General features: G+C 37.5%; 2 protein-coding genes and 1 non-coding gene across 7 annotated transcripts in view; 1 reads left to right on the top strand and 2 right to left on the bottom strand.

Moving 5' to 3' along the window:
* Nucleotides 1–3,713: 3,713 nt before the first annotated feature.
* Nucleotides 3,714–4,749, top strand: LOC131160089 (uncharacterized). Its single transcript, XM_058115417.1, has 3 exons — nt 3,714–3,797; nt 3,859–4,419; nt 4,477–4,749. Exons 1-3 carry the CDS (start codon nt 3,714–3,716, stop codon nt 4,747–4,749), a joined length of 918 nt encoding a protein of 305 aa, XP_057971400.1.
* A 2,454-nt stretch (nt 4,750–7,203) lies between these two features.
* On the bottom strand, nt 7,204–7,311 carry LOC131161145 (small nucleolar RNA R71). The gene has a single exon (XR_009138302.1). It is a non-coding gene; the product is annotated as a small nucleolar RNA R71 (small nucleolar RNA).
* A 10,630-nt stretch (nt 7,312–17,941) lies between these two features.
* LOC131159587 (uncharacterized) overlaps nt 17,942–24,673 on the bottom strand; it is a 34,960-nt gene continuing 28,228 nt past the window's right edge. The window contains exons 11-14 of one of the 5 annotated variants that reach the window (XR_009137828.1): nt 19,422–19,455; nt 18,384–18,492; nt 18,126–18,300; nt 17,942–17,971 (exon numbers count right to left, since the gene is read on the bottom strand). Coding sequence is in view for 4 of the 5 variants with exons in the window: in XM_058114612.1 (XP_057970595.1) it covers nt 18,185–18,300; nt 18,384–18,492; nt 19,422–19,455 (259 nt within the window). In the remaining variant the exon portion in view is untranslated. Of the gene's footprint in view, nt 18,301–18,383; nt 18,493–19,421; nt 19,503–19,592; nt 19,653–23,992; nt 24,633–24,673 lie in introns of those variants that run through there. The other 4 variants (XM_058114612.1, XM_058114615.1, XM_058114616.1 and 1 more) reach the window with 4 other exon arrangements.

Raw genomic sequence — 24,673 nt, 5'->3', positions numbered from 1 at the left:
ATTAAAAAAAATCTTCTTATCCTAATGATAATTTATCATCTATGTATGATAGATAATAGCATGTTATGGCAATATAAAAACATGTGAAAACCTATTCATTGAAATAAATATGTGATCTGTCCCAATATATGCGGGAGGTTTGTGTACTGGACTACCGTTTTTTTTGAAATAAAAAAAAAAAAAAAAAAAAAAACTTCTAGAGTATAGAATTATCACTAGAATGACACGTCTTTTTAATACTAGCATGACTTTGAAATAAGATTATAAACTGTCTTAATCATCATTTCACTTGGGTCAAGGATTTCTATTGTAGTGACATCCTCTTTCTTTATGAGAGCAGCATATCCCATCTGCCTCTATATTCAAACCACTCCTCTAAATTCATTTCTGTTTCAAGTTTTTTTTTTTTTTTTTGTATAAATATAAAAACACCGCTATATTTATTTTACCACCCCTATTGACTTAAAGTTAACCATCCTATAAAGCACACTTAGATTCCGTCAAAATTTAGAAAATATTGGAGAAGGGAAAGGAAAGTATCAAGGAATCCATATTTTCATATTTGATTATCGAGGAAAGTTAGAAATACACACACACATATATATATATATATATATATATATATATATATATATATATATGCCAAATCCATAAATTTTTTTTTTTGATTTTACACATAATTAATATTTAGTTTTTCTTGATTTTAGTATTAAAACAAATTTTCATCTTTGATAATATTTAACAGAGAAGGAAAATGTAAGGAAAAATGAGTTTCCTTCTTATTTTTCTTTTCTTTTCCCAAGTAAAATCCTTGATTCAGACCCTTAATGTCAACTAACTAGTTTTTCTAGATTATCAAAGCTCAATTTACAATCATATTAACCAAAAATAATTATTAATTTAGAGTTAATTATAACTTTAGTGTTAACCATATCAAAAAAGGGAAAGAAAGAGATGCTCAAATATTCATTACATTCATTGCAAATTACATTGTGCCTCTTGACAGAATATATAAAGGCATGAGATACAGCAAGGCTAACAGGAAACACATGAAAAAGAATATTGTTGGTTACAAAGGGAATAATATTGGTTACAACTGAGGTGGTTTGTGCTACTTCTTGATTTGCAGAGTGGCATCAGCTCCTCTTCTTTTAAACTTCATAATCGGTATAGATTCGAACTAGGAAAATAAGGAAATCAATTAAGAAATGAAAAAGGGGATTTTCAGCAACCTAGGTCGACGAACTCCATGTTCTTGTCGATGAAGGCCCTTTTGAGGTTCGTTGCAGAAATTCTGAGCTTCGTCAACGGAGAAATTCGGAACGTCCAAAAAATATCAAACTTAGGGTTCGTCGACGAGGCCCTTCTTTCCTCGACGAACGACCTTATGTGGTTCGTCGACGAAGGCGTCATTTTGTTGACGAATTTGATTGGATCAAGGGGTTTATAAATAGATTTTCAATTACTTCATGGTTAAGAAATCAAAATATCTCTCCCTCTCTCTTTAGAACCTGCGCCCACACTCTCTCTCTTTGTCTTTGATCCTTCGTCGTTCATTGCCCGTTTCAACGATCGGAAGTTACCACGAGGATCAGGGAGTGAGTATCTACAAGTCTAGCGGAGTGAATTCTTGATTTCAGGAAAAAGCTAGGGTTCGATTTTTAAGCGTCTCGAGTGTTTTTCAGGAAATAGGTAAGGGGATTATATTATGTCAGTTATGTTTATGAGTTCTAACGGAATGAAATGTTAAAATGAATTTTAGATAAATAGTTACGACTTTTCTAGGGTTTCTAGACCTAGGGTTCGGTTAACCGATTTTATTTTCAAAACTAATCGTTTAAATTTAAGTATGATATTTTTAAAATATAGTATTGGTCTTTCTGAACATTTTCATCGGTTGGAAAGTTGTTATTTCAAACTACAATCTTGTTTTAAAATCAACCAAAGACGATAGGGTTGATTATTTCCATTTTCTCGTATTTAGCTATATATCTATATTTAGTAAAGTAACAATCTGGAGATATTCATACCCCAGTTTTAGCAGCAGTATTTATGTTATCGAGTAGCTGAGTTATGTATGAGTTACCAAATGAAAATTGTGTAGCATGAGTATAATTTTTACTTGGCATTAAATGAGCAGGTTTTGTGTAATACTGAACTGTAACGGCTATATGCCAAGAGATGAGATGAGATGAGATGTGGCGACTAAATGTCGAGTTTATGATACGCCAATTTTTATTGAGTCAGTATCTGATAGATATATTTTACAGAGATATGTACAGAGTATGTTATATTACGTTTTTATGAAATGAATGATGATTACAGTTTTATATGATGTAAATTGTCATATATGATAGTAGAGCCATGTTATGATGTTCTTATGCTCAGTGAGAGTGTGGATGGGAAAGGTGACTGGTGGCCTAGGTAAAGTACTCCCCGAAAGAGTGATTCCGAGGCGCTATCCGAAGGAGTATTCCAAATGACTCAGCCTTCGGGTGGCCTTCGGGCACACAGAGAGAGAGAGAGAGAGAGAGAGAGAGAGAGAGAGAGAGAGAAAGAGAGAGAGAGAGAGAGAGAGAGAGAGAGAGAGAGAGAGTAGGCACCATCGTACTACTTTATATTTGACTTAGCATTAGTCGGCCGACTATTTGCTAGGTCCAACCTTCAGGCCGTATAACCTGTCAGGGGGGGAAGCATGTCGCAAGTGTATATGATGGTGTGACGACGCTAGTCCTACAGACCAGGTTGTATCTTCTAGGCATATATGGACATATTTACTATAGAAAGGGCTATATTGAGCCAGCAGTATGTATTTTCAGATTATAGAGCAGCAATACAGATTTTAAAATATCAATTAAATGTATTTAAATGTTAACAGTATGTGTATACACGAAATCTCATGCTAGCCACACACTGATAACACTATAATCCGTCTTACTGAGAGATGTCTCACCCTAACATACAAATGTGGTTTCAGGTTCTCCGAGGGATCGAGCCTAACGTGTTGCCAGGCAGAGTTAGATAGTAAACAGTCCTTGTTAGAGCTGGTGAGATTTTATGCAGTGTCTATATTTTGGGGATTGTATATATAACAGATTATGTTATCAATTATGTATAGATGTATATGAGAAATAATTAGAAACTCTGGTAAGTTTTATTAGAAGATGTATGTTTTCCGCTGTGTATGTTTATGTAGTTCAGTATGGAACACCAGATTTCCCTTATTTGGGGGGGTTGTTTATGTATGATATCAGAGAGATGTATGTATGTATGTTTAGTGGCACTTCGGGCCCATCGAGAGGGTCGGGGCGCTATAGTTGGTATCAGAGCTAACCAGGTTGTTAGGTCATGTAAACTTGGTTAGACGAGGTTAAGAGACCTCACCAAAGTATAGGAGTCAGAGTAAGACAATGATAGGAATGGGTATGATAGGACTTTCAAGTTTAGTTTCGTAATCCTGGAGACAGAAATCCATTGGCGGACTTCTGTGTTTTTCTGGATCAGTCGACAGATTCAGAAAATCATGGCAATCCATTGACAGTTTTGTTTCTGAGTGGAGGGGCGAAACTTGAGTTAGAATGAGAGTATCAAGTTAGTAGAGTATGTCGTTATTAGGAATGTTAAGTTATTAAAATGAGTCTTATAGTATTGTAGTAGTGGTAGATATGTAGGGTACCAAGATTCTAAACAATTTTCTCAATTGTCTCTTCAAGATGGAGTCCAGGGATAATACTACGAACGTTGGTGGCAGTAGTAGTGAGGGGGCTGGCCATAAGGCTGGCAGTGATACTATGGTGGTACTTCGTGACTTTGCCCAATAGTTTATGGTGGAGGTCATGCGGAGTTCTAGGGGGGCAGGACCGTCCCACAGCTGAGCTGGGAGGTTCCATTGATCAGTTCACTACACTGAAGCCTCCTACCTTCGTGGGGAGTACAAACTTGATCCGAGCAGAGAATTGGATTCAGGAGATTGAGAAGATCTTAGTTGTTCTACGTTGCATAGATGAGCAAAAGGTGCTCTATGCGACGTTTAAGTTGACTGGCGAAGCCGAGAGGTGGTGGGAATCAGTGAGGATGTTGGAGGAACAGAGGCCGATACAGGTGACGATGACATGGGGTTGTTTCAGAGAGGTGTTCTTTGAACGGTACTTTCCAACCACTGTCAAGAATGTGAAGATGGAGGAGTTCATGGTTTTGACTCAAGGGCAGCTGATGGTGCAGCAATACGCTGCCAGATTTATGGAGCTGTCTCGCTTTGCTTCGTTTATGGTACTAGATGAGGTGAGGAAAGTTTGGAAGTTTGAGAGGTTTCTGAAGAAAGAGATCTGGAAGCAAACAACGATCGTGCAAATTCAGGACTTTACTACGCTGGTGGATAAGGTCACCATGGCAAAGGAGAGTCTGCAGGGGGATTCAGAGGTATAGATTCCGAAGAAGAGGCTAACACCTTCCAGTTCTTATTCAGGTGCGAAGCAGGGCACTTGGAAGAAATATGGTGGTGGCGGGGGCCTGTGGCGAGAGACTGGGGGTGGTATATCTCAGGGTACCACACCTTCCTTTGCTTGTCCTACATGTGGCAAGCAGCATGTGGGGAAGTGCATATGGGGATTAGGTGTTTGCTATCGATGTGGCAGATCAGGGCATATGGCGCGTGAATGCTGCACACCGGGGAGTAATGCACCTCCACAACAGCCATCTCGGGGAGGTGCTCAGGCACCACATGGCGGCTATCAGAGGGGTGCAGCCTAGGTGAGAGTGTATTTGATTACGCGCTTAAATTGCGTAATTAGGTGGTTTAATTCATGCATTGAAGCTTATATTTTTTATTAAATATCTAATTACTCTCAATATTGTAGCACGATGTCCTATTTATAGTGTTTGAGTTTTATTGAGTAATTTATGAATTTTTGGTTTTTTCTTTATCGCATGACAATTATCGGGAGCTAAAACCGGCACCGCTTTGTAATTTGTGCATAATTTTTTTGTCCAAACTCCGATAGAGACAATTTAAAATTCTAGAGAAAGATGAGAAAATTATCTACAACTTTAGTGTTTTAAGTTTCAAGTGATATAGACTCTAAGATGGTCAAAATCACCCTTATTTGCTGGAAAACAAAGAGAAGAAATAAGGAAAACAAAAAGAATATATATATATACCCATTGATTTGATCTGACCATGCAGCTCCTTCGCTAGGCGTAGGGCAGCTCCCCTCTCTCCCTATATATTTTCTTTTTTTCCCTTACACAGCAATCCGACCCCCTCTCTTCCTTTCTCTCTTCTCCTTCCTTTCTCTCTAACCCTCTCAACTGTCTCTCTCCCTCTTCTCCCCTTCTCTTCCTTCTCCCTTCCCATGCTTGTTGCTACTCCACGGCCACTCCTCCCTATTGCTCCCAACTGATATGTGAGGCTGCTGCAACCAGCCGCCCCAACTCCTCTTCTCTCTCGGTCCTTCTCTCCCTTCTCCTTTCTCTCTTCCCTCTTCCCTCTTCTCTCCATTTCTCTTCCTCTTCCTTGCTGCCCTGAACCAATAACCCAAGCTTCCCTTGCTGCTACAACTCCTTCAACTTGAACCACCATCGCCGCTGCTGCGTCGTCCTCTGTTTCCGGCTACTGTCACGAGCCCCTCTTGCTGTGTACTGCTCGTTCTGCTGCTAGCCCCGCAAAGCCGAAGCCTCCCAAGCTGCTGCTTCTCCATACCTACTGCTGGTGCTTCATTCTTCTGGTTCTTGCCACATCCAGAATCCTCCATAGCTGCTGCGTGTTGCCGAGCCTCCCCTGTTTCCCTGCTCCCTGCTGTAACCAACCACCTAAAGCCCCTGCTGGCCCTTTGCTGTTGATGTGTTATTGAAGAAGACCAACCCTCTCTGCTCACGACCAGCTGTAGTCCCCTACATACGGCCAACTACACTTCTCTCTCTCTCTTTTATTCTTTCTTTTAAATAGTGAGTGATTATTGTTAATTATTATTACAATTTCAATGAAAGTTTTAACTTTTAAGTCTTATTTGAGCATTATTACTAAAGTTAATTTATTTTCTCTCTTCGAATTTAGTATTATTATTAGAGTTAGTTTTTGGTTGAGTTATTTTTATTATTGTTAAAGTTCTGTTTGATCTCTTAGAAAAAAAGAAAAAAAAAATATCATCCTTAGGATTTAAATTTATTGTCTTCTTTAGAATTTAACTTTTGTTGAGTTCAATTTAATTTAAGTTTAGTTTTATTAAAGTCCATTTTTTTTCCGTGCTTAATTATTGTTTAGTGGTTAAAGTTCTAATTTTGGGTTGAGTGCTTGAATGCGTTAGAAATCTGGTATTTATTGAATTTGTGTTTGAATGAGTTTATTTTAATTGCAAGTCTTAATTACGTATTAAAATTATCTCTTTTAATCTTTTTCCTGAAATTCAACTCATGTTTCAATTCTTGCTCGGGTATTAGACGTAGGATTTCCGTTTCTCAATGTTGAATTTAGTTCGTGTTAGGATTAATAGTTTAAATTGCACGCTACTTTAATTCGTAAAAAGAAAATATCAAACAAACCAGAAACTTGAATCTAAACTGTGTTCAGTGCCCTTTTGTTTCTTATTTTCTGATTAAAATTACATAAAATTTGGAGTTAAATTGCATTCCTTAAGGAGACGATCTAACCCTTAGGATAATTATTATACTACTGAACTCCTATACTTGTGATAGCTTCCGAACTGTTCATTTTTTGAGTGAGTCAAGTTTTTGACGCCGTGTACGGGGAATGTCAGTCTTAGTTTCAAATTAGCGTTTTTCTTGTCATTTTAATTTTTATCATGAAAAAAAAAGAAAAAAAAAAGAATTAAACTTTAAAGAAAATATGGCTGCACCTGCACCACGCACACTTAGTTCTTATACACCACTACACCATCTTATACTGTCTTACCTAATGACGAACTTAACTTCATGATGCAGTGCGGGAGGACGTCATTGATATCTTAGTTCTATGAGACGGAATCTAAGTGTCCTTATCGGAACCTAACGGAGTTTGAGTTGACATGCAATATTTTTTTTTTTTTCTCGTGCTAGAACTGATGAATTTACTAAACTTCATTTATTTCTTGCCTCTTTGATGGATAGGACAAAGATGTGGTTTAATTCTTTGAGACCTTACTCTATCTCTAATTGGGCTGATATGAAGCGTGAATTTCTGCATAAGTTTTGTCCCTCAAAGAGAACTCAATTTTTGCAAGAACAGATCATTCAATTTATGCAGAAGGGTGACGAAACTTTTCGGGCTTGTTGGGAGAGGTTCAAGGATCTGCTAAGTACTTGTCCACATCACGAGTTTGAATCATGGAGGTTAGTTAATTATTTCTATACACCTCTTACTCTTGATTGCAAACACTTTGTCCAGACCATGTGCAATGGAGAACTCTTCAGTAAGGAACTAGATCATGCACTATCATTCTTTGATTACTTAGCTGAAAGTGTCTAACAATGAAATACACAATACGATCAAGCACCCATGGTAGTACAACCTATCAGCGCAATCAGTGGTGAAGATAAATATGAGCCAACATATTATTCAGACACTCTTCTGCCTCAGTATTAGCAGCAACAGATCCCTCAGAGCTGTACTTCGTCAGGATTTCAATTTAATGCAGCACCTACTCCACCGAAAAAGTGTAATGCCCCGAACCCTTAAACCCGGGTCCAGCGCGTTACACTTGATAAAATTCTTAATAATCCATAATCCATGATATACGCAGCGAAAAACATAAACATAATCTCTTTATAATATAAAAACCATAATCAATAATACCAGAATTTACTACCCCTTTATTATCCATCCAACACCTGCATTACCATAAATACATACCTCTCCGCACATTCTAGTATTTTTCACAATCATTCTTTTTATAACTGACTTAAAACATAAAGATATAAAACATAAATATTTACATTCCCCAAAGTATTATCAGTATATACCCTTTCTTTTAATACTTCTCAAAAAATACTACAAAACCTCGAGCTCTTTAAGCTCGATTTTGAAGAGGTCCTGAAAAAGATAAATTCATATTCGGGTGAGACACATCTCCGTAAGGGAAGAAACAATATATTAAAACAGTGTGTGGCTAACATGAGTTTATATAACAATATAATATTTAATATTTGAAAATCGTTAACACCATTTCTAAAATCATTCTATGATCCTAATCAAACACATGTAAAAGACTTAACCCACGAGATTACCCGAGGATAGGGGTGATTACCCGCCCATACAATTTGCACCCCTCTGCTCTGATACCTGGGCAACCCAAAGGTCACAACTCAAGCATACCAAGGCACTCACTTTACTCAGTAAGCCCTCAAGTGATAAATTGATCTCGTACTCACACAATTCATACAAAAGTTTACCAGTGAAGGCTCCCAAGAATAAGGAAATCTATCCGCCCATATAAGTAGTCTCCCTCTGTCCTAACACGTTATGCAGCCTACTGCTACACCTGATACTACCAGGACACTCGCCTTTCTTAGCAAGGTCTCGGGCGAAGAGTTTGCCTTGCCCAAACATAACATGTTCTTCTAGCATAAATACTGCTTATACCATAATACATTATTTTGTTTGCCATTATTCTGCGTCTCTCAACTGTTCATGTTTTCATCTTTTACTTTTCATTTCATTTCACTTTACGTGGCTCTTTCCCATTTTACATTGTTCACATTTCACATTTTATTTCTATTTCATTCATTTCCATTTTCAATTCATTTCATTTCATACCCAGCATCTTTCAACTGTTTTATCCAACATTTTTCAGCTGTTATACATTTATCCAATATCTTTTAGCTGTTTTACCCAGCATTTTTTAGCTGTCATACGTTTACCCAACATCTTTCAGCTGTTTAACCCAGCATATTTCAGCTGTTTACATGATTGCATTAACACACACAAACAGCATTGTTCATATCATATTTCATTCTCAATGTATTACTTACTTAACCTGCATCTTATACATTTAACATATATTTCAACACAACATTCATATTTACTCATGTCACACAATTTAGTAATAAAACTCATACATTGCCTGTAAAATAAGCCAACTAACATTTAATATTTATATACTGAAAATATCTTCATTTCTTACATAATTATCCTGAAAATTGTTTTCCACTTTCATCAGTTCATTTTCGCATATACGTATCTATTAATTAAACAACCCTAAACTCGAAAAACATAATTTAAACAATTGGCATTTTAAACTTATACCGAAACATATACATGTACATATAACACAATTTATTTTTCATTAAATTCATAAAAATTCTGATTTAATATATATTTTTTCCCTTATCTGGTTTCTTGAACTACGCCAATAGGGACCCCAAAAAATATCTGCAGTGCTTACCTGAACCCTGATTCAAAAATTCTAATTCCATTAACTTAGTCATAAATAAAATATTATTTTAATATTTCCTAAGCTCTTAAATATCAAATAAACAATTATACCCTCAAGTATAACCAATTTACCAAATTTCCCAAATCTCACTCTCGCTTTGGAGTGGGGCCTAGAAAATCCTATTTGGAAATTTACTCAAGTCAAAATGACGACGATCACGATTAGCACCCCGTGGTGATATCTGATCGTCGATTTAATGACAGATTTAACAAGAAATTGAGAAATTATAAAAAAATTGTCTTACCTTAAGAATAGTGCCTACGCCGCTCCTACGACAAATCCACTCTAATAGAAATGTCGGTGGTGGAGTTAGGAATCCAATGACACCTTCCGTTTCTCAATCGTTCGAATATCTATCGAGAAATGAGGGGAGAGAGAGAGAGAAGACGAAGGAGTGGACGACGAGAGTGAGCACAGGTGCTTCCTTATCTTTTTTTTTTTTTCTTTTTCTTTTTCTTTTTACTTACTTTAACTTAACTTTATATATATATATATATATATATATCTTTACTCCAATTTTTTTACTATTTTTTTATTTAATTAACTAACTTAATAATATTTAATTAATTCATTAGTTAATTAATAATTACTATTTTTTTCATACTATTTATTTTTATTTGTTTATTTAATACATCAATTTAATAATGTTTAACTAACTAATTGATTAATAATTTTAATTAATTAATAAATTTTTTTTATTTAATAACTTTTTTTTTTCGAGTTATTACATTCTTCCATCTTTTAAGAAAATTTGTCCTCGACTTCATTATCAAATCTTTCATTTCCATAATTTTACAATTTACTATACCTCATACCATTCAGTAAATATATCTCTCAAATAAATTTTTGCATCATCAATAATTAAATAAAATCATTATCATCTTCAACATAAATTCATATCTGCCCCCTTGGCTTTATTTGCCTCCTCCAAGACCATCGTATATCCACGTGCTCGTCCACCTCTGCCTAGTGGTTTTTGCTGATTTTCCCTGACACCATAACCTCTAAAATCAACTAACCAACCTCATACCACATATTTCCATATACTCCAATTTAAATATCAAACACCCAGCTTAACCACAGACCATTTAATCACATCACCTAAATTATTTTCCTTCAAAGATTTTTCTTCTACAAATCAATCAACCTAACCTTCGAGTTTAAATCCCAAGTTTGAATTTCTCTACTCGGAAACATCACCATTGATGAATTTACCATGATTTTCCGAAGCTAGCTACTTCTTCATAAAAACATAGAAGACCATCAAGAGATTTCTGCCCCCAAACTTAGGAAACACAACTCATAATTTTTATCGGTATCTTAATCTACCCATTTCTATCCTCATCGCAACTCAATCCTATACTCTAATATAAATCATTCCTAACATAATACTCTAACATTTCCATATCTTGGCGATGTGAATCTAATCACACTTCCGGCTGAACATTGCTCTGATATCATAATGTAATGCCCCGAACCCTTAAACCCGGGTCCGACGCGTTATACCTAATAAATTTCCTAACAATCCATAATCCATGATATACGCAGTGGAAAACATGAACATAATCTCCTTATAATATAAAAACCATAATCAATAATATCAGAGTTTACTACCCCTATATAACATCCTTACTATCCATCCAACACCTGCACTACCATCAATACATACCTCTCCACACATTCCAGTATTTTCACAATCATTCATTTCATAACTGACTTAAAACATAAAGACATAAAACATAAATATTTACATTCCCCAAAGTATTATCAGTATATATCCTTTCTCTTAATACTTCTCAAAAAATGCTACAAAACCTCGAGCTCTCTAAGCTCGATTTTGAAGAGGTCCTGAAAAAGATGAATTCATACTCGAGTGAGATACATCTTAGTAAGGAAAGAAACAATATATTAAAACAGTGTGTGACTAACATGAGTTTATATAACAACATAATATTTAACATTTGAAAATCATTAACACCATTTCTAAAATCATTCCTTGATCTTAATCAAACACATGCAAAAGATTTAACCCACGAGATTACCCGAGGATAGGGGTGATTACCCGCCCATACAAGTAGCACCCCTCTGTTCTGATACCTAGACAACCCAAAGGTCACAACTCAAGCATACTAGGGCACTCACCTTACTCAGTAAGCTCTCAAGTGATAAATTGATCTCGTACTCACACAATTCATACAAAAGTTTACTGGCGAAGGCTCCCAAGAATAGAGAAATCTACCCGCCCATACAAGTAGTCTCCCTCTGTCCTAACACGTTATGCAGCCTACTGCTACACCTGATACCAGGGCACTCGCCTTTCTCAGCAAGCCCTTGGGTGAAGAGTTTACCTTGCCCAAACGTAACATGTTCTACTAGCATAAATACTGCTAATAGCATAATACATTATTTTGTTTGCCATTATTCTGCATCTCTCAACTGTTCATGTTTTCATCTTTTATTTTTCATTTCATTTCACTTTACATGGCTCTTTCCCATTTTACATTGTTCACATTTCACATTTCATTTCTCTTTCATTCATTTCCATTTTCATTTCATTTCATTTCATACCCAGCATCTTTCAGCTATTTTACCCAGCATCTTTCAACTGTTTTACCCAACATTTTTCAGTTGTCATATATTTACCCAACATCTTTCAACTGTTTTAACCAGCATTTTTCAGCTGTCATACGTTTACCCAACATCTTTCAACTGTTTTACCCAACATATTTCAGCTGTTTACATGGTTGCATTAATACACACAAGCAGCATAATTCATATCATATTTTATTCTCAATGTATTACTTACTTAACCTGCATCTTATACATTTAACATATATTTCCACACAACATTCCTATTTAGTCACACCACACAATTTAGTAATAAAACTCATACACTGCCTGTAAAATAAATCAACTAATATTTAATGTTTATATACTGAAAATACATTTCATTTCTTACATAATTACCCTGAAAATAGTTTTTCACTTTCATCAGTTCATTTTCGCATATACGCATATAATAAACAGCCTTAAACTCGAAAAACACAATTTAAACAGTTGGCATTTTAAACTCATACCGAAACATATACACGTACATATAACACAATTTATTTTTCATTAAATTCATAAAAATTCTCATTTAATATATATTTTTCCTCTTACTTGGTTTCTTGAATTACGCTAACAAGGACCCCAAAAAATACCTGCAGTGCTCACCCGGACCTTGAATAAAAATTCCTAATTTCATTAAATTAATCCTAAATAAAATACTATTTTAATATTTCCTAAGCCCTTAAATATCAAATAAACAGTTATACCCTCAAGTAAAACCAATTTTCCAAATTTTCCAAATTACACTCTCGCTTTGGAGTGAGGCCTAGAAAACCCTAATTGGAAATTTACTCATGTAAAAATGACGATGATCACGATTAAGACCCCGTGGTGGTGCCTGATCATCGATTTAATGACAGATTTAACAAGAAGTTGAGAAATTAGGGGAAAGTTTTCTTACCCCAAGAATAGTGCCTACGTCACTCCCATGACAAATCCACTCTAATAGAAATGTCGGTGGCAGAGTTAGAAATCCAATGATACCTTCCATTTTTCAATTGGTCGAATATCCATCGAGAAATGAGGGGGGAGGGGAGAGAGAGAGAGAGAGAGGACAGAGGAGTGGACAACGAGAGAGAGCGCAGGAGCTCTCTCTCTCTCTCTCTGTAATTTTCATAGGAAGCCTTTTGGCTTCCTTCCCTCTGTTTTTTTTTTTTTTTTTACTTACTTTAACTTAACTTATATATATATATACACACACACACACATTACACTTATACTTTAACTTTTCTATATATATCTTTATTCCAATTTTTTTTACTATTTATTTATTTAATTAATTAATTAATTTAATAATTTCTCTTTTTTTTTCATACTATTTATTTTTATTTGTTTATTTAATACATTAATTTAATAATGTTTAATTAATTAATTAATTAATAATTTTTTTTATTTAATAACTTTTTTTTTTAGTTATTACAAGAAGTCTCTTGAGGATGCTTTCCAGTAGTTCATGCAGATTCAAATCACAACTAACAATCAGTACACTCAAGCCATTAATAAATTGCGGCACACCATTAATGCGATGAGCACGTAGTTGGATATCTTAGAAAAAGGAGAATTTTTGGTAGAACCTCAGCCTAGTCCTCAAGAATACCGACAGCAATAGCAACAAACATATAATATTTCTCTTGAGACAGCGGAAGCCGTTATTACTTCGAGAAGTGAGAAATAAGTTTCCCAACCTGAGATGTTCATCGACAGACAACCAGTTGTCTCGGAGCCTAAAGTTACGGCTGATGCAGATGAAGTCAAAGAAAAATCAGAGGAAACGGGCCTAGAAGTGAAGAAGTAAGGTAATGAGAAGGCTGAGATTAATAAGGAGTACGAACCTGTGGTATCCTATCCTCAAAGCTTGGCAGCCGTGGAACCGTCACTCTCGATTGGAATAAATGTCAAGGAGTCCAATGCTGAAGCAAATCCCCGCAGTGGTAAGATGATTGGTACACCCGATAAAGAGGGTGAGTAGAATGGTGAGAATTTAACTTTCAAGGAACTAGGTAAAACTTTTAATGCTAATGCTTCTGGCGAACCAAAGGTAACTATTCTGACACCTGTACCTCAAAGATCGATTCTTAAAGAAGTGAAATCCTTGGAAAATATATTGAATAACGATCCCTTCTTGTTAAAACAAGGAAGGCAATTTGTGGGTTTTGTGTAATACTGAACTGTAAAGACTATAAATCGAGATGAGAGATATAATGGCTATATACCAAGAGAAGAGATGAGATTAAATGAGATATGGTGGCTAAATGTCGAGTTTATGATATGCTGGTTTTTACCAAGTCAGTATCTGATAGATATATTTTACAGAGATATGTACAAAGTATGTTATATTACGTTTTTATGAAATGAATGAGGATTATAGTTTTATATGATGTAAATTGTCATATATGATAGTAGAACCCTGTTATGATGTTCTCATGATTAAGTATGGTACCGTAGCTATATGTATGTAGGCGTGCAACCACACTGCTTAATTAGAGTGTGGATGGGAAAGGTGACTGGCGGCCTACGTAAACTACTCCCCAAAGGAGTGATTCCGGGGCCCCATTTGACAGAGTATTCCAGATGACTTAGCCTTCGGGCGGCCTTCAAGAACAGTGAGAGAGTAGGCACCATCGTACCACTTTATGTTTGACTAAACATTAGTCGGTCGGCTATTTGCTAGGTCCAGCTCTCGGGCAGCACAACCTGTCATGGGGGGAAGCATGTTGCACATATATGTGATGGTGTGACGACGCTAGTCCTACAGATCAAGTTGTATCTTTTAGGCATATATGGACATATTTACAATAGAAAGGGCTATATTGAGCCAATAGTATGTATTTTCAGATTACAGAGCAGCAGTACATATTTGAGAATGTCAATTAAATGTATTTAAATGTTAGTAGTATATGTACACACGGTATCTCATGCTAGCCACACATTGATAATAATATAATTCGTCTTATTGAGAGGTGTCTCACCCTAGCATACAAATGTTGTTTTAGGTCCTTCGAGGGATTAAGCCTAGCATGTTGCCAGGCAGTGTTAGATAGTAGACAATCCTTGTTACAACTGGTGAGATTTTATGCAGTGTCTGTCTTTTGGGGATTGTATGTATAGCAGATTATGTTTTCAATTATATATGGATGTATATGAGAAACAGTTAGAAACTCAGGTAAGTGTTATTAGAAGATGGATGTTTTCCATTGTATATGTTTATGCAGTTCAGTATGGAACACCCGATTTCTCTTATTTGGACGGATTGTTTATGCATGGTATCAGAGAGATGTATGTATGTATGTTTAGTGGCACTTTGGGCCTACCGAAAGAGTCGGGGCACTACATAATCTCTTTCATGTACCCTCTATCACCAAAAACTTGATTTCTGTCTTATAATTCTACACTTACAATTCTTGTTTCCTTGAATTTCATGATACACATTTCTTTGTGAAAGACAAGCTAACATTGAGGCTCCTCATTAGTGGACCAACCCATAATGGCCTCTACAAGTTTCCTTCCTCTTCGCCGTTGTCTTCTCCTTCAATCCATCTTGGTGAAAAGACGTCCTTAAGCTGCTAGCAACGAAGACTTGGTCAGCTAGCCCTTCTAGTCATCTCTAATGTTTTGCACCAAAATTGTCTGTCTTATGTTCCCAGTAAATCTTCCTTTGTATGTCCTGAATATCCTATTGCAAAGGCCCATCAATTGCTTTTTCCTTCATTTAGTAATAAGCAATCTATCAAGCCATTGGAATTGTTATGGGTTGATGTATGGGCCCCAACTCCTTATGTTTTAAGAGCTTGTTGCAAATACTATCTTTCTATTGTTGATCATTTCACAAGATTTATATGGTTTTTTCCCTTAAAAAATAAGTCTGATGTCCATTCAGTTTTTATTTCATTTATTAAATTTGTTGAGAGCTACTTTAATACAAAAATCATTTCCATGAGAGAATCTACCACGACCTCGACCATTTTGTCCTCCACTAGAGTAACCACGGCCTTGTTGGTCTCTTGAGTTGGTGGTGTTAAGGTTCACTAATGGCTCAAACAGAGAAGATGTGGGGATATGGAAGGCATGATTTAATCTACTCTCATGGATGAGAAGAAGATGAAAAAGTTCATTGGAGGATATGGGCTCTGCTCGAGTTGTAGCAGAGGTGATGAAGCACTCATAGGTTGGATTGAGGCCATTTAGCAAGTAAGTGACATATTCTTTGTCCAAAAGAGTTGTTGCAGCAAGAGTATCAGCAAGCATCTTCGCCTTGCTAAAATAATCAGTGATTGATTGATCACCTCTCGACAGGTTTGTGAGTTGAAACCTGATCTAAAACTCCTTAGCTTGAGAATGTGAGCTATACATAGATTCCAGAGCTGTCCAAAGTTGGCGAGAGGTACCTGCAGAAATCACATGGGCAATAATCAACTCTGTTCGAGAGGAAAACATAATACTCAAGATGAGTTGATCGGATCTTTGCCAAGTGAGATAAGCTAGATTTATTTTGGGGTTTGCAGTGCTCTCGAAATGAAGCATTTTGGGTGGAGGTGTTTGCGTGCCATCGTGAGATAAGCTGGATTCATTTTGGGGTCTGCAATGCTCTCGAAATGAAGCATTTTGGGTGGAGGTGTTTGTGTGCCATCCACGAAAGAGAACAGGTCCTATCCTTTGAGATAAGCTGTGATTTGAACTTTGCACAGGATGTAGTTTTCAGAGTTTAGTTTAGTAATCACTAAGTGAGAAAAGAAAGAACGAAGAGAGGAAGAAGGTAACGATGGGTCTGCCATGGCAGGGGATCAAAGAGACTGCCTATGATACCATATCAAAAAAGGACAAGAGGGGGCTGCTCAAATATTCATTACATTCATTGCAAATTACATTGTGCATCTTGACAAAATAAAGGCATGATATACAGCTAGGCTAACAGAAAGCACGTGAAAACGAATATTATTGGTTACAAAGGGAATAATATTGGTTACAGCTGAGGTGGCTTGTGTAGTTTCTTGTTTTGCAAGAGTGGCATCATCCTAACTAATGCTAATAATCCATAAAATCATATTTACTAGAATTATTTAGTAATTGTGTGCTAATTATTCATCACCCTATGTTCCAACAAGTAGCATATGATGAACAGACAAGAATTAGAGCTCACTTTAAAGGATGGGGAGCGTATGCATGGAAAAGAAACACACAATCCAAGACTGCGTGATTTTTGGACAATTGCAACTAAAGGTAAAGTAGCAATTTGGAGGAAAATTCAAGATCATAAATTCAACCCACTTTCATCTTGGCACCAAAAAATATGGCGCTGATTTCGTGAAGCCACACCCATTTCCATAATCACTTACGACACATTTGTTTTGGTTAAATTTATAGAAAACACTGTTCTTCAAAAGCTCCCAAAACATGCAATACTCGTTTCATTGTCCCCCCAAAAGCCAAGAATTATAAAAAGCATATTCGTTGCAAACCTCCACACCATAAAATCTGCCCAACTTCATTTGGACCAATGGTTGGAAAATAAATAAATAGAACCCTGTATGCTAAGATTTCAATCCTGATGTATGCTATGTAAACTCACATGCAAGATTTTAACAGTCGCCAAAAATATTTTCTAAAGAAGAAACAGTTCTTTTTGCCATATATGTAGAGGTGCCATTTTTTACTAGTAACATTTTTGTGATTTGTAAATTTCAAATTATACGTGGAATAGCAGTGAAGGCAATACAGAGAGCTAGGGCATAGGACAGCAGATCAGCCACCGACTGTGTGACCACAAACACCCAGCCCAGCAGAAAGGCAGTAGAAAACAGGGTAGACAGGAAGTTATGGGTAGAAACGGGTCCACCAGCGACGTGATGAGTGCACCACCCTGTCCCCCCTCTCTTGTCCTTTTTGGCAACTTGTGAGGCATGACAACAGGGGAAGAAGGATATACAATTCATTTCACTCTGTATGATTGTTTGCAAAAGTTAATTCTTGCACAAATCTAGAGAAATAACAAACTGCTCAAATTACATCTACATGTGTGAATATCTTCTTCGAGCGACATGAACATAATTGTGCGAAAATGAGGGTGGAAAAACAGGACGAATCATATCACACCTTGACTCTGTTGGACTGACTTTGTGTGAGGATTCGCGGGCAGCAAGTCTTGAGCATGTTCAATCGGGAGATGCTGTGGATAATTTAGAGTTTAACTTGGACCGATATAGCTCCTCATCTTCGATCACACGAGGCATGCTCCATGTTCCGAGAGCATGCCCAGATGTCTTTCCGCCTGAAATTCCAAGTCAGTCGCACAATGTTCAACTCTTCAGTGACTTCTAATCATGATATCTGAATTATAAGTCATGAACTTACCTTCTTTGGTGGCTTCTTCACATCTTCTCTGGTATTCCTGGGACAGTTCGGAATCTAAAGTTTTCAGTAAATGGTCGTACTTCTCTTCAGCCTCTGTAATGCATTTTGCCTGCAAAATTTAAATCAATTTCAAAGCCACTAAGATTTCCTGATGAGTACTGCGATATCAGTTACCCAAATCAACGTCAAAGAATGCATAGTAAAGTTGTCTATGGAAGGGGGGATGGGGGCGAATGAGATTTGGTAAATAGATTAGTTTACTCTAGGCAGCTGACGATATCATCATTGGCATTATTACATATTCCAATCTTCACTGTGAAGCTGGAATTTCTATTATCCAAGAAAATCATGCTCTGGAAGCAAGACAACTCCACACATCTTTACAAAACAACTCAAATCTTTGCATGCAACATTATATCTATAATCCATGGTTGTTTTGTCTTTTTGGAATTTCATGCTTTCTTTTGTCTCTGATGAGTCACCATTTCAAGCAGGTATTTCTTTAAAGATCAGCATAAAAAATTGTGTGACAATGAGTGTGCTGCACATACAAAAGGAATGGCGCTCCCCCTTTTTCCCTTTGGAAAATGTACACAAGTGCATTTTATTAAAAAGTAGTCTTCTTTTACTTTTTTAAATCTTGTTTATACCGTTCAAAGAATAAGCCAACAAAAAACTACGAGACAATTTTTTTGGCATAGATTCACTTGATCATACATTTTAAAGATGACTGCAACCACAGCTATAGCAAATCCTAATTACCTAAGAACAAATAGCTATTGCTGTAAAGTCACATATGCCGAAGATATTGATCCACCACTGTTAAAACATTAATTTCAAAATTCTAAACATTGAGAAAGGAAAGAGCAGCTAACAACTAATAAAAAATTTTCAATTTCTCATGGATTTTAGAATAATACTGGATCTATCCATATGAAAAAGAATATGACAAAACCAATTCGTTGAACTTATGCTCCAAGCAGCAATTTCATTTAACTGAAGATACCAAGACAATGATTAGCAAACATAGATACTCACAAGCATGGTTGGTGCTTTCGAAGCTCCATATATTCTGACAAACATGCGCAAAATATTAAAATTATTCTCTAAGACATCATCCTACACAGGAAACCAAGACTTTTTCACCAAAGAATTCATCAAAGGAAATAGATGTACAAAATTAGAAACCCCATTAATAAATGAACTCACCTCATAGTCAAACCTGCAGGACATCAAGTCATCCTGTTGATGATCAAAACTCCCAGCATGCTTGCCACATGAGTTATATGAGTGACAAATGGAAGCATTAGCTATTTAGGAATCAACAAAACAAGTAAACAATAGCATAGAAGGAATGCACCAATGTGCCTTAACAAATCTGCATCACTTGGCCAACTCAAGTGAGAGAGAAATAATGCACATGGATGTGCCTAAAGTCTTAATGCACAAAAGCCTACACTCATGCTGATGCCACACTCCAAGATAGGAACAGGATCTTGAAGAAAGAAAGAAAGAAAGAAACTGTGGAGAGAAATTCTGTATATTTTTGTATATATAAACTGTACAATAGAGGGCTTATTTATATGCAAATGAAGCCAAACAATGATAAAAAAATAATAAATACAAAAAATCAAATCAGAATAAAATAAGCATAAAATCAGAATATTCTAACAACCCCCCCTCAAACTCAAGATGATGAAGTCAACTTGAGTTTGGAAACAAGATCACGCAGCCGACCAGGGGAATGAGACTTCATGAAAATATCAACAAGTTGAACTTCAGAGGAGACAGATCGAAGATGTTGGATGCCCTGCTAAAGGTGGTGCCGAATGAAGTGACAATCAATTTCAATATGCTTGATACGCTCATGAAAGACATCATTGGATGGCACTCTGATTATCACAATAAAGAGGGGAACTAGTTGTCTGAGGAGCACCCATGTCTGTCAAAAGCCATCGTAACCACAAAAGTTCAGTTGTAGTATCAACAAGGGCACAGTACTCAGCCTCAATACTGGATCGGGCAACAACAGTCTGCTTCTTACTACGCCAAGAAATGAGAGAGGTGTCAAGTAAGAAACAATAACCTGTGGGGGTGTGACAATCGGTAGGGTCACCGGCCTAGTTAGCATCAGAATAAGAGCGGAGCTCAAGAGATGAGTGCGAAGAAAAGTGAAGGCCATGAAACAAAGTGCCCTTGACATAGCGTAAAATATGAAGAACGACAGCATAGTGACTAGAGTGAGGTGCACTCATAAATTGGCTAACCAAGTGAACCGCATAGGAAATGTTTGGGCGGGTAACAGTGAGATAGATGAGACTACCGACCAATTGTTTATACAGCATAGCATCTAGAAGAGATTCACCATCAGTAGTAAGAAGCCTAATACTAGGCTCAAGTGGAGAAGTACATGTTTTGCTGTCAGTCAAGCCTGCTTTGGAAAGCAAGTAGGATGCATACTTAGCCTGAGAGAGATAATAACCATCTGGACTGGAAGTAACCTCAAGACCAAGAAAGTAGTTAAGCTGCCCTAAGTCCTTCATCTCAAAATTCTGACTCAAAAAGTGCTGAAGATCGTGAATACCAGAGAGATCATTCCCTGTAATGATCATGTAATCAACATAAAGAAGGATAAGAATCATACTAGCACCAATGGTCCGAAAAAAAGTGTAGGCACTAGGGACAAAGCCTTGCTAAGCAACAACACAACTAAATTTAGCAAACCAAGCTCGAGGAGCTTGTTTAAGGCCGTAGAGAGCACGGAGAAGACGGTAAACTGTGTGAGGAGGATGATCATAGCCAAGTGGAGGATGCATATAAACTTTCTCAGCAATTTCACCATTCAAGTTTTTGACATCCATCTGAAACAGTTGCCAATGATGCACAGCAGCTACTGCAAGCAAAGATCGAACAGAGGTAAGACGAGCAATAGGAGCAAAAGTCTCCTCATAATCAATACCATACTCCTGAGAGAAACCTTTTGCAACAAGGCGAGCTTTGTATCGTTCCACTGATCCATCTAATTATGTCTTGATTTTGTAGACCCATTTACATCCAACTGTAGACTTCCCAGAAGGCAAATCCATCAGGTCCCAAGTATGAGTTTTAGTGAGAGCATCTAGTTCATCAGACATAGCTTTCTACCAAAGAGGGTCAGCACTAGCCTCACGATAACTATAAGGTTCGTGAAGAATAGCAAGGGCATAATAACAATGATAATCTTGAAGATGAGAGGGAGGGGCTCTTACTCTAGTGGATTGACGGCATGCAGGTACCTGGACGGGCTTGGGTGCAATTGATGTATCAAGAGTATCAACAGACGTGTCAGATGACTCAGGAACAGTCGAAAAAGGAACATCTAAGGAGCTTAGCATCTCTACAGGAGTCAGGGACTAAAGCAATAGATGGGTTAGTAAAAATAGGAGCATAACTGGACGAGGACAGCAGAAAAGGAGAAATACTCGTAAACATCTTATGTTCCCAAAACTCCACATGACGAGAAATACGAAGACGCTTGGCCATGGGATCATAGCAACGACAACCTTTTTGAGTGAGACCATAACCAAGAAGACAACAAAGTTCGGATTGTGGTTCAAGTTTGGTGCGTTCGTGTGTAGGAAGAGTAACAAAACAAACACAACCAAAAACTCGAGGTAATGAATAGTTAGGAACCTTACCATGAAGAAGCTCAAACGGAGTTTTATTGTGTATAGTGGGTGAGGGAACACGATTGATGGTGTAAACAGCAGTAAGAGTAGCTTCACCCCAAAAACACTCTGGAATAGAAGCAGAGATGAGACGTGCTCTTACTGTATCCAAAATGTGACGATGTTTACGTTTTGCTTGACCATTTTGTTGTGAGGTGTATGGACAAGAATTGTGAGAGACTATCCCATTTTGCTGTAAGAGGGTAAGAAACGACTTATCCTTGTATTCCATGGCATTATCTGAACGAAAAGTTTTGATGGTACAAGAAAATTGAGTTTGCACCATTTTGTGGAAATTTTGGTAAACATTTGTGAGTTCAAACCGATGCTGTAAAAGATAAATCCAAGTATAATGACTGTAATCGTCCACAAAGATAACAAAATAACGAGATCCCCCCTCAGTCGGAGTTGGGGCGGGACCCCAAATATCAAAATGGACTAAGTCAAAAGGTGCAGAGGAAAAAGATTCACTTTTATTAAAAGACAAATGCGTCTGTTTTCCAAGACGACATGAAACACAATCAAAATACTGAAAATTAACTGAACCTAAATGACCTTGAGAAGCCAAGAACTGGACACATGGAAGTAAAGCATGACCCAACCAGGAGTGCTACAAACTGGAAGTGACTGTGATAGCAGCCATGGAGGTTGTTGTTAAGGAAGGAATCTACAGAGATGAAAGCTCGAACATACGTCCAGGTTTACAGCCTGTCCCAAGCAGCTGACCTATCTGTGAATCCTATACATCAACACCCTTGTTAGAGAATTTCAGGTCAAGACCTCACTCACAAAGCTATCCAACGGAAAGAAGATTTAAGGATAACTTAGGCACAGGGTAAGTATCACTAACAGATAAATTAGAGGTAGAAATAGACCCTACGTGACAAACAGGCATATGGGAACCATCGGCAGTATATATGGCGGGATTGGGAGAAAGAGCAGTTTTATGAGAGAATGGTGGAATCAGATGTCATATGATTACAGCAGGCAGAGTCTATAAACCACTGAAATTTACCTGGGGTGACAGACAAAGCAATGGAGGATTGGGACGAAACCTGGTGAATTAAGTCCTTCACGCTAGCTGCAGTGAGAGAAGTGAACTGAGATGGAGTCTCGGGTGCAAAGGAAGTAGATGAAGCGACCGCAGTTGTCTGTTGGGAAACTTGTTGCTGCTTAGAATACTGGAACTTGCGACATTCATTGATGGTATGACCATTGCATTTATACCACTTACAAAAACCAGTCTTGGAGGTGGATTGGGATGATGAACGGCCAATAGAAGACTGTGGAGTACCACGAGAAGCAGTGGCAAAGACCATATCAGACGATTGCTTCTTCATAGTGGAACAACGAGTTTCTTCATAGATGAGTTCAAAAACTGCAGCATCTAAAGTCGGAAGTGGTTGATGATGAAGAAGAGAAGCTCGAGTAGATTCAAAATCATCCTGAAGAGCAATCATAAAGTGGATAAACTTCCGTTGATCAAGCCAAGTAGCAAACGTTTGAATGTATTTAGAACATTCCAACTTCAGATCTGCGGCAGATAATTGTTCCCAAATATGATTATTCCGAGAATAAAAATCAGCAATAGAGTGACCTGGTTCTTGACGCATCTGATAAAGTTTAGCTTCCAGTTGAAACGCCAAGGAAGCATCATAGGTACAGTTGTATCTTTTGGCCAGAAAATCCCAAGCCCCCTTAGCATTCCCAAGTCTTGGAAGAAGACTATTGATGGACAAAATGGAAGTATTGATGAACCAGGAAAGAATCTTGTAGTGAATACTGTCTCATTCTTCCAGACAAGATGCAAATGTCTCTTCCTTCTCACTGTCCTTCTGCACTGGTTTAGGAACTGCTCTAGTCACATAACGCCACAATCGGTGTCCTTCAAGAAAACCTCCATATTCTGAGCCCATATACTATAATTGGATCCATCCAATATCACATCACTAGGACAGACAATCGAAACAAAGATTCGATGCAAATTGAGACATATTGAAGTTTCAAATGCAAAAACAGTCCGCAAAAATGAAAGCAAGACGAAAAATTGAGTAGAAAACACTTGAATCCCAAAAGTCAACGCAGGTCAACGGTCTAAGTCAACGGTCAATTTGGTAAAAGTCAACGGTCAACTATCAATGCTGGTAGAAGTCAACAACCACGATCCGCCGGGCAACTGTCGGTGCTGACGTGTCGCGTATGGAATGAGACACGTGGCAACGTGTGAAGGCCTGGGTGCGTGCAATAACAGGTCGGCGCATGAGCACGTGAGCAGCACACCAAAATCTTCAGGCGGCGCATGGGGGAGCATGTGGCGTTGGATGGCTCCGACTTCGGCGGCGTTGAACTCCTCTCTGAATGGGCGTTCCAACGGTGGTGGCTCCTCGGTGGAATAGTGACCGGAACAGTGCAAAGTCGAGGAAGGCAGAGAGAAGCGGTGACACGTGGTAGCACGTGAGGCAGGTAACTACGGAGCTTCCTTTACGGGAGGGAAGTCCCGAACCTTGTGAATCTGTTTCTGGACTTATTGTTCCAGATTGGACTGCAAAAAAAAAGGTTGAAAAGAACTCCAAACAATGGCTA

The sequence above is a fragment of the Malania oleifera genome, chromosome 7, assembly GCF_029873635.1.
Source record: "Malania oleifera isolate guangnan ecotype guangnan chromosome 7, ASM2987363v1, whole genome shotgun sequence".
In the NCBI taxonomy this organism is placed as follows: domain Eukaryota; kingdom Viridiplantae; phylum Streptophyta; class Magnoliopsida; order Santalales; family Ximeniaceae; genus Malania; species Malania oleifera.
The sequence above is the reverse complement of the archived record's forward strand: the minus strand, read 5'-3'. Positions and strand labels throughout refer to the sequence as shown.